Consider the following 11,388-nt stretch of genomic DNA (forward strand, 5'->3'; position numbering starts at 1 on the left):
CATTTCAGCCACATTCCATTATAGATTTTTCAGTATAAATCACCTGCTAATAACATGTAATTTCAAGCCTGGGTGCTTAATGAATATTTTACCTTTTGAGATGGGTTATCGAGATAATCGATGAATGGTTTTCTCCAATCTTGGGCTAAATTGACGTTGATGTTAAATGACTGAAATTGGACACCTCTCTTTGCCGTAGATGGGTATTCTTGCCTTTTGATAAGGATCATTTTATACATCATTTCCTTGAAAATTCTCATGCCTTAAGAAATTTGAGCTAGCATCTACCTCCCAATTATCGTCTTTTGGTATGTGCTCTAGACTAAAATTGTCAAATTCCTCCAAAAGTTGAAGTGTGAATGCAAAATACGACATCAATGATAAGCTTGAACATTCTTACTCCCCGTTAGTTGTCAAATAATAAATTGTGAATCACCAAAAATTTTAATTTCTTTCGCTCCAAAATCAATTAGAATTTCAAGTCCAATAATTAGAACTTCATATTCTGCTTGGTTATTAGTATACTCAAAATCCAAATTTACGAATAAAATTATTTTAGCTCCAGACACGGAATACGCTCCATTGGGCATGCCAAAAATTATTGGCGTTATTTTGCGAATACGCTTATTTCAACATTGACTCGTGCGGATTTAATGCGGGTGTGCCAGGGAATTAATTCCTAATTAATTTTATTGGTTTCGAGTTGTAAACTGCACGTTAAACATAACTTCTAGAAATAAAACGATTGGATGAAGAATTCAATGATTGAAAAATAAAAGTTTTTTTGGGTTTCTAATTCCACTATAAAAGAGTTTTACTAGCTCAGGTAATGGCACTATGAAAAAGACTAAATCAACACAAGGATTTTTGAAAAAAAAAATTCTTTTATTGATTTTGTAAATATTGTCTTGATTACAAATTGTGAAATCGAAAAAGAAAGCGATAAAACAACTGAAAAGCTACATTAATTTCATGGAGAAATTATGTTTAACAAAAGCAATTAGTCGTAATTTAATTGAACAAGAATGAAATTATTAACAAAGTTGAAATTGAAAACAACAAACTTGAAGCATAGTATGAATTGAGGACTCATCGGTGTCTGGAGGTGAAATTAATCTCGTATTTGTGGATGACAATTGTTGTGATTGATCAAATGGGGAATTAAAAGAATATAGAAGCAAATGTGTTTTGGAAACTTGGAATTTATGTCGAGCTTGTAATTTTTTGTGAAGATGACAATGATGGATAGGTATAAACTTGATTTTTTTTTTAAATGGAGGCTTGAGAAATGAAATAAAGGCTTAAAAATGAAGACTAAAGCTTTAAAAATGAAGCTTGATTGTTTAGAATAAGGGAATTTCAAAGATTAATTTCAAAGAAAGAGTTGAGTTTTTGTTGTAGGAGTTGATTTAGAGTTCGATTGGGTTTTGGAATAGTCATTACCACTAATTGATTGCAAAGATGGAGCCAAAAAAACTTGGATAATGGATGCATAACTGGGTGCCACAAAAATAGCATCATGACCCCGTCTTGTTGAGACCATGATCCGTCTCATCAAGACGGGGCAAAAAAATTTTGTTTTAGCGAGACAGACCCGTCTCGCCGAGATCAATATTTTTTTTCATTTTCCGATATTGTTTTTGCTATTTTAGATGAAATAAAACGATTCTCTTAAATTAACCTATAACACTTTCTTTTCCTTCTCCTTTATTTTATTTTTTAATTCCAATTCAAGAATCTGCAATTCCAGAAAAATCTATAATTTCCTGAAAGAATTCTAGATTTTTCTGCAATTCCATATCCAAAATTCTTTTCAAAAATCATGTCGACTGGAATTCCTTTAGAATTTCAGAATTTCCAGTTCTGAAATTACAGTCAAATAGAATTCCAAATCTGGAATTCCTTGGGAATTCCAACCGATTAGTTCCAACGAATTCCAGATCTGGAGTTCATAGGGAATTCTAATCAACTAGAGTTCCCGAATTTTTCTAGAATTCCTGAAGAGGAAAAGAAGAAGCAATTAATTTAAAAAAAAAAAATTGGCTTTGGAAAATTAAAGAGTAAAAAAAATTGGACAAAAATGTTTTTTTTATCACGTCATTATTTCTGATATTGTTAGGTCAAGTCTTTAATTTGTTAACAGTGATAACCACAATTCTCTTTTTGACAAAAAAAAAAAAAAAATTTACAGTTTTTCATCTGCAAATCAGTAACCATAAATATTTGTTTTTTTTTAAATTAACCCTAAAATTAGGTGTCACCTTTTAATTAAATATTACCACATTGAACTGCGTGGAGTTGTTATATAAGTGATTAGGTCCTTCGATACACATTTTGAAATGTATGTTATAACCCACCCTAACAAAATTTAAGAGTAAGAATGTGTGGATCTATGTCAAAAAGTGTGCGACTTCTGTTTAACATGAAAGTCCAAAAATCCTAAAAATGTTCCGTGTGTAACAAAGCTTTAATGGTCAAAAGCAAATAAGAAAACAATGGGTGTTAAAGTTACAAAAAGAGATAAGTTGAGGTGTGTAATAAGTTTAATTAAAAGTTCAAGATGTAAAAGACAAAAATTAACAAGTTAACGTGTACACTTATGCATTCACTCATGTATTAAGCCAAATTTCTTTTTTAAACAATTTGGTCTTACACAACTAAATGGAAACTACAAATTAGTATATGATATTTTAAATTATTGTTATTTCGTAAAAACAATTTGAAATTTTTTGTTTATATTTTCTTAAAAGTAATGAATATGTATTATTTAGTGGAAGTTATATAAAATGATACATCTGTATTTTTAATTTTATTATTAGAAGTATAAATATCTAGGTATTTATCCATATCACCAAATTGGATTGGAATGAATTTTTGTTCTAGTCCAATTCTAAAAAAAATCGACTTCAATCCAATACTAAGAACAAAGAAAATGGCATTCAAAATTACAGATTTTCATTAGAGAAATGATGATACTAAACTCATAAAGTTGCCTGAAAAAGCTCTTCCTTTATGTACAAAATAGGCCAACCAGTCTAGTCTTTTAATTAAATCATTCATCTCACTCACTTCTCCACCTCACGTGACAATTTGAAAAAAAATTATGCAACATCCATTAACACCTCTGAATTTCCGGTCTTAAAACAGTTGATGATAAAGCCTTAACAAAATCATTACTCAGAAGTCAAATTCCCCACTTGCCTGCATAACGAACGAACAAACAAAGGACCATTATCAAAATTTTACAATTCAAATATTTGATATTGGGCAGATTGTACCTTCATTCATACACTCAGTAACTCACCTTGTTGAACAGAATGTCCTTGTTGTTTATGTGCATAATGCCATCCTTGAGTGTGCACTTCCACCTGCTCTTAGTACGGGTCACCTGTCCAAAATTTACATAACAAGGAAAACATTAAACACTGATCCAAAAATATATATACTACAAGGAAAGAGAGAGAAAAGTACCTTATCAAATTGAGCCAAAACCAAATGTTGAGTGTTCATATCTTCTCCTTGGTCCACATCATCCAAATCATCATCGTCGTCGTCATCTTCATTCAGTGGCTCATCATCATCGTCGTCATCTCTCACATCGTTTGGAGGGACAACAGCAGGTGTGCTTGCATGTAGGTCTGGGGATGGAGCAGATAGTGAAACCATAAACATGCACAAACATACATTCTTGGGGTGCTTAACACAATGAAACAAAAACCTTGTATGCTTTTCACAGACTTACCATTAGGAGCTGGTGTGTTTGCAATGTTGTAATCTTCACTCACAACGCCTTGATAATTGTAGATCTTCAAGGAAATAATTTTTAAGAAAATTGACAAAAGCATCATTCCAGTAAGCAAATGACAAGATGCATTATCTCATCAAACTCATGCAAATAGTAAGTTTGTGCAGCATATGGAAAAAAAAATGACTTGTCATCTATCAAACAAGCTCGCATCTTTCTAATCAACCAAAAAAATAAAGATATGTCAAGCAGTGTTTCTCATAGCAACTGAAAAGGCACCAATAATGAATTATCTCATCAAACTCCTACAAAGTACATCATGCAAAAAGTAATTTTATGCAGCATCCGAATACAATGACTTATCGACCATCTGATAAAGAAGCTCGTAACATTCTATTCTAACCAACCAAAAATTTAAGAAATTTCAAGCCAGCATTTGTCATAGCAACTGAAAAAACACCTATAATGAATGAAGGACATAAGCATGTCTGCAAATGTAACCGTGTTAATTGGGGAAAACTGCTCCAATACCAATGGTTTTGATATGTGACTAGAATATCATAGAATTCTAATTTCTGGATATAACATTAGGACAGTTTATAATTTGTAGAGGGCATGAAATGGAAGAACGGAAAACAGTTCTTCCTCCTTTCAGGAAACAGAGATACTAATAACTAAGACCAGGTAAAAATAAGGATGCACAGTATTAACACCAGTAATGCACAAATTTCTCAACTGGATAGTAGTTAGCGTCTTGGTATTTCAGGAGTACGTACATTGGGAGTTGAAAGCGCATCATCATAAGGATCAGGCATGGGCCCATCCAGTTGAGGAATCTTTGAACTCCACCTTCTATTTGCAGTTGTGATCGTGCCATGTCCAACAAGGGAATCATTTCTTTGGTTTGCCTAAATATTTTGACATAATAAAGAAAATAAGCATGTTTCTCATATTACGTACAAAATTGATAGACAGTTTAAGTAAACTGTGAAAATTTATATAATAATGCTAGTAGCCTAGTATAGATTTATTTTTTATTTGTTTGACAGACACACAACAGTGCCCAGAGCTATATAAGCAACAAGAAGATAGATAACTCGTTTAAAGATGCATAAGAACACCAAAACTGGATATACAGGCTATAATCCTAAATCGCAAGTAGCAAGTTTAGATCACAACAAAGAAAGAAACGATTATTACAAGTTGAGCAATGAGTCAAAATTCAATTGTGAAACTGACAATTACCATCACCCAAAAGGCTATAAGTTACAAGAGCAGAACCCATTTAGAAATATAGAATGGACATCGATCATTTAAAGTAATTTGTATGCAATTGAGATATCATAATATAGAGATCCATACTAGCAACCATTTCTCAACTTCGATAACCTGCCAGTTCGTAACGCTCATATCAGTATTTCATTTGCAGCCATACAAACACATGCTTATTATCGCACCACTGATAAATGGCTCGTAAGCTATAACCAGTAATTCAGAGGACTAGAATGAGACCACTCAATGACATCTCTACGCCATATATTAAATACGAGACTTCAAATTCACAAGATTCATACTAGCAACCATTTCTCAACTTCGATAACCTGCCACTTCGTAACGCTCATATCAGTATTTCATTTGCAGCCATACAAGCACATGCTTATTATCGCACCACTGATAAATGACTCATAAGCTATTCAGAAGACTATAACGAGACCACTCAATGACATCTCTAGGCCATGTATTAAATACGAGCCTTCAAATTCACAAAAATCCATTACAGCTTAAAATGTGTTCCACATTTCTTTGCAGCTCAGGAGAAGGATTATGAGACTGTAAAGCAAAATCCACAAACTGTTATCTCTAAAATCAAGCATCTAGTTGTAGCTACACAATTCAAGAATTGAGATAAAACAAACCACTTGAAATACTTAGCTTATACCAAGACAGCCAAACCCCATATGACTATTACATAGAGCGCGAGCGCGCACACACAAAAGAAAGACGAGGTAAAAGGCAAGGTTGTCACTTCTGATTGCTAATTTCACTTTTCAAAGAAAGCAAACATTATGTAATTGCACTAGGTTTCTGATCATTGTCTCACAAAAAGTTACATTTATAGAAATTAAAATAAGTTCTACTTCATCCTCAAGCATTATGCCACCCATTCCCCCACCCACAGAGCATTTGTCAATCCTGAAAGTCGTTATAATTTATCATCAGCCAGAAAGAATGAGCTATTCCTAACCAGTGGTTGGTCACTAAACCTATGCATGATGCATGTATAGAGGGTAAACCAAGGAGAAGGGAGGTGAATACCCTTTCTTAACTTGTTTTAACTTCAAATTACTTTCAGAAGGGAATCGAGAAATAAATAGTAACTTTTCCAATCGTTCTCCTTATAATAGATGAAATCAGTTATTTATACCCTAATTTTTGGACCTGCAACATTTCACCTTGTTGAATGATAAGGATAATTTTGTTAAATATTTACACTTATTTTTAATTATTTTTTTTTTAATTTCTTTAAGAATTTTTTCTTTATACGTATGTGTATATATATATATGCACGTCCAAACAAAGAAGACTAAGAATTTTCCCATCTTCTCCCTCTCTTAGTATCATGCATATTGCATAGTGTAAACGGAAAAATAATGGGCGAAATTTGTAAATCAACAGTCAGATGGAGATCCCTAATGGAAGACCAACTACAAGAGTCACCAAGATTGTTTCGTTCTCTTTTCTTCATCAAACATGCCATTAATAACAAACAGAAAATGCAAACCCAAAATTATACATTACAAATGAATCCCAGGCATAGTGATCTCAAGTAGGTGAGATTAGTTTTACTTTATATATAAAAGGAGGCCATAATTTCAATATTCACATTCCTTAGAAAATCTATGCAATATTCAAATCCATTGTATTTCAAACAACTAATAAAGAACGCTTCATTTCATGGCCAAATACATTGCATTGCTATCACTCATCTTCTTAACACTCCATGACATTGAAAACAAAATCCATGTCATGTGATAAAGGCTTTGCTTGTCAAATAGGCATTGATAGACAGCAAGTGAAGGAGTCAAAAGAAGGAAGAGAAAATGGAGAGAGAGATTAATTCATTTCATACTTCAAGAGCTCCAAGAATAAATTCAGTGACCATCATATGCATAAGCTCACTTCAATCCAAAACATTCAACTTTGGAAGTCTGCAAAGCAAACTGTTGTTCTACATCAATCACCCATAACATAACCAGAATGAGTTCTAACGAAGTTTTACTCATTATATAACCTTTTTTTCTGAATCAAACTTCAGTGTTATCTGGAAAAAGGATGACTCGGGTGTTCAATGTTCAAAACTTGATCTAGAATGTTGATACATATGAGTTCATTTTGAGTTTAGAAACCATGCCATATACCAAGACCAGTCCTACTATTTTGAGTTTAGAAACCATGCCATATACTAAGACCAGTCCTACTGATGTCAACTGACATATTTGGGTCATTGTGATAGCAATGGGAATCATCATCTAGACAGAAATCTCAGATTGATGGAAACCAAACACTGGCAGATCACACCTTCTGGGGAAGAAAAAACTCAAAAAGGAATATGCATTTAAGTTTCAAGCTGTTAATATGACACATTAAATGAATGAAACTAAAACTTAATGTTATTAAATATAAAGATTGGAAAATCCTTCAACTGATAGAAGGAAAGGGTCAAGGATGACTTCATAATCATAACTAGTTCTATAACTCCATATTGCTTAAGGTCTTACAACAATGCATACTAAGTAGGTAGCACGCTTACAGAACCATCTAGCTTCCCACAAAAATAAATAAACATGATTCCACGCAACATCTGCAGCTGTTACAAACTCACAATACAGTACTATACAAATTCCATATGCATGAATCACTGCCTGTGCAAGATCTAAACCTTGGCTATTGAGTGTAAAATTCAAAAAATTAAATAAAATGTTCCAACTTATCTCCTTGGATTGCTAGTGATCAAATATAATACAATTTTATATTTTCTTTTAACTTTTTTCTAAATCATGAAAATGATGAAAACTATCTATTTTCATTTCATCAAAAGACTCCATATATAATAAAAATAAATATACTAGCAACCATTTATTTACTGTGCTAAACATAATTAGATTTCTATAATTTCAAAGACAATAGAAAGGCAACATTTAATATATATACATACATATATATATACGAACATTGAGAACTTATTGTCAAGAAACCATTTGAACTAATTTAAGCTAATAAATATGATAAATAGGAGAGGCTTTAATACTATAATTATAGATCAGCAAAGGCAATGCGTAGTGCCAGTAGTTTACAAGGGCCGGCAATAAATATGAAACCAATGCCAAAAGGCACAGAAAGAACAAGAGTAACATTTGTAAATTAATCATTAATAAGCAGAATTTACACGTGGATGATGAGGGTATAAGATTAGAATGAATAATGCTCCGTTCATGGTGTTAGGGCCAGAAGTTCCATGATCCACATATTAATAATAAAACATATGGCCTGGAATACTGATTGTGAATAACAACAGCATAGTAGAAGACGAGTAATTGATGATCCAAAAATCAACATATTAATGAAGAATAGAAAGAAGATAGAACAAAACAGAACCATAGTAAAATGATACTATAAAAGAACTAAGCCAGGATCAGAAAAGGAAACCAAGAATTCAAATTGAAAATCCGCACACAGTAACTAATGATGAACAAGTTCAAAACCAAGAAATAGAGCATAAGTAAAAAAAAAATTACATAAAATAGGTAACAAAAAAGCAGCAGGCTTTAGTTTGTAATGGGTTTCAAGATTAATTAGAAGGAAGTGCAACTCAACCTGTATAACTTCAGAGGGTATATCTCCAGCCCCATCTTGCTGGGGTATGAATCCATTGTTATACTGTGCAGCAAAATCTTCACGCTTGCGCTTTCCAGAAGACATCATGAAGAAGTCCTGGAAATTTTTACAATGTTAAGAACAGATAACCAACTAAAGTAATAATACTATGTTGTCATTATTATATAGACTAACCAAAATGAACAAAAGTAAGAATACGAACTTTTTAAATTCATATATATTTGAATGTTAAATTTTCCTCAAAGAAAAAATACACAATGTTCTTGCAGTTTCAATATGTAGAAGCAGACAACAGCTCGGGAATTTCACTGTAGACATATCGTGGAAAGATATCAATTCAATGTGCTTTACTTTTATTTAGGCAGTATCGTCGATGCAAATGCTAAGAAGGCAGAGTTCTAAAGCTGCCTAAGTTTCCTTATTTATTATTTGTTTTAATTCTAGTAGTTTATTTTGAGTGGGTCCCTTAGCTAGTTTATTCCTTCTTTATTTATAATTCAGATTTAATTAGGTCTCTTAGTAGTTTTCCTATATTGGACTCTTTCCTGTGTAATCTTTAGTCTCTTTATAAATAGACGATTTTGAATAATAAAGGGGCATGCTTTTACAGTCAAAATAATAATTCAGGGAGTTGGGTGATCTCTCACAAATCAAGGTGATTTTCCGGTGAACAGACTTCACCTGTGACGAGATCCTATTAGAAGATACATAAGAAGACAACTAACAATACCTGTGTCAAGGGTTGATTAGAAGATCCTCTTTCTGCTTCCTCCCGTGCTTCAACATAAGCTAGAACAATATTGCACAAATTAGTCAGGAATAGTAAGCATACGTGTAATTCACCAATCTAACAGCAAACTTACCAACATTAACATCTAGAGGGGGCCTTTGATTCATCCAAGGGGAAGGAGGTTGCTATTGGAAGACAATGTGCATAGAAAAGTCATATCAATGGCAAAACCAACTGATGAAATATGTAATGGCACATACAAACTTCTGGTACAGAGAAGTTACTTACCATGTAGGGACTTGGCCTCCCAGTTTTTGCCTCAGCAGTAGTACTGCCACCAGTATCGCTTACAGGGGTGGGATAATCACTACTACTTCCAGTAGGAATATTATACATAGAAGAGTTCTCCGTGCTCCCTGGTAAAGGTGTCTGCACATTGCCTGGTAAAGGTGTTTGCACACTTCCTGGTAGTGGTGTCTGAATGGGGGTTTGCAGCGGGGTCTGGAAATTCAGAAATCCACGTTAAATTTACAAAAAACCCAAGTAGCAAAACTAGCAAACCAGTCAAAAAGTCGCATATTGCAACAATTGCTAGGTAGAAGAATGCTCGCTGAATTAAAAAGTTGAGCTTCTTACTTAATAACAAACTCAACATGAAAGGTCTGAAAATTGAACTTAAAATTTGATATATATCTCTATACCAATTATACTTAATAATAATCAATTGAAGTAGCAGTATCAAAAACTTTATCCTCCAGTAGAGGGACACGTATCACCATTGTCATCACAGAGTGGACAAGTACTCACAGGAGGGAAGAGTATCTCAGCAGTAGGAGTCTCATACTCCTCTGTTCCCTCATAAGGTACATTAAGGTCGTGTACTGGAGTAATTGGACCGCCTGGAGCTGGTTTAGGTGCTGTTGACCTCTCTATTGGCCCGCATACCACCCCCGCTTGCATCATCTTCATCTCCCAAAGCTAGCAACAACACATTTTCCAAAATCATGAAAATGTTAATCTAAAAACCCTAAACTCAAAATCAGATCCGAACAATAAGACAAGTGCGCTAATCCCTTTCAAAAATAAGAAAAATAGAAAAACTCTAACACGAGAATTCAAACCTGACCCAAAATGATAAAAAGAAATGGAGTCTGAGAATTGCTTACTCCTTGGAGTTCATTAAGGACACTCTCGCCAGGCCCGCCGTTGTTGATGAACTCTTCGCGGACCTTATTGATGACATCCTCAATAACGTGGATGTAGACCGAGCTGGTGGTCGACGATATCGCCATTACCTCAAATTCTCTCCTCCGGTAAGAAGAACAAATTTCAATTGGACTAATTCTCTTTTTCCCCTCTATATTTTCTAAAGAAAATTCGGAAAGAAAAAAAAAATTGCAGACAAACTCGAGATGGAGATATGGTTAGAGAGAGAACGAACTAAGGTGTGGAGTGGTGTGTATGTGGGCGGAGAAGGAGAGAGACACAGAGGGAGAGGGATAAAGAACGGCGACGAGAGAGATCAGAGAGAGAGAGAGAGAGGCGGACCAGAAAGAAGAATAAAGAGTGGAATATAAATAGGTTTGCATCCGATTATATGGAGTGGGTCCACGTGTCGAGATCTGCAGTGGTCAGATTTTTTCCTCCGGATGAGAATAAGGAGACCCGTTTGGATTGCGTTTAGTGTTCGTTTTTTTAGGGTAAATTTCAAATAAAACCCTTATGGTTTCACTAATTTTCAGATAAAGGATTGTGGTTTATTTTTTGTCAAAACGAGGATTGAGGTTTCACACTTAGATTAATGCTATTAAAACTATCTTTAACGACCTTAAAATGAAAATTTTCAAGAATTAAAGTTGTTCAATGTCATATTTTCTATGGAACTACATTTTCAATTTTCGAAAATCATCTTTTTTGGAACTTTCTCTCTTTAAACATTAACTTTCTCTCTCTTTTCCAAAATTCATCTAAATGATCTCAAAATAAAAAAGTTGAAGAATTAAAGTTGCTTAGAATA

General features: G+C 33.6%; 1 protein-coding gene across 1 annotated transcript; it reads right to left on the reverse strand.

Annotated features, from left to right (window-relative positions):
- Nucleotides 1-2,933: 2,933 nt before the first annotated feature.
- On the reverse strand, nt 2,934-10,929 carry LOC136232786 (transcription initiation factor IIA large subunit-like). Its single transcript, XM_066022196.1, has 11 exons — nt 10,538-10,929; nt 10,179-10,349; nt 9,660-9,872; nt 9,505-9,556; nt 9,372-9,430; nt 8,621-8,737; nt 4,522-4,653; nt 3,743-3,806; nt 3,472-3,638; nt 3,305-3,388; nt 2,934-3,201 (listed from the first exon to the last, which is right to left on the reverse strand). Exons 1-11 carry the CDS (start codon nt 10,661-10,663, stop codon nt 3,178-3,180), a joined length of 1,209 nt encoding a protein of 402 aa, XP_065878268.1. The 5' UTR covers nt 10,664-10,929; the 3' UTR covers nt 2,934-3,177.
- Nucleotides 10,930-11,388: the final 459 nt, after the last annotated feature.

This window comes from Euphorbia lathyris, chromosome 6, assembly GCF_963576675.1.
Source record: "Euphorbia lathyris chromosome 6, ddEupLath1.1, whole genome shotgun sequence".
Classification (NCBI taxonomy): domain Eukaryota; kingdom Viridiplantae; phylum Streptophyta; class Magnoliopsida; order Malpighiales; family Euphorbiaceae; genus Euphorbia; species Euphorbia lathyris.

Coding starts and splice junctions, on each gene's coding strand:
- LOC136232786 (XM_066022196.1), bottom strand. CDS start 10,663: ATGGCGATATCGTCGACCACCAGCTCGGTCTACATCCACGTTATTGAG. Junction 9,431..9,504: donor CCCTCTAGATGTTAATGTTG/GTAAGTTTGCTG, acceptor ATATTGTTCTAG/CTTATGTTGAAGCACGGGAG. Junction 3,807..4,521: donor ATGCGCTTTCAACTCCCAAT/GTACGTACTCCT, acceptor ATTTCCTTGAAG/ATCTACAATTATCAAGGCGT.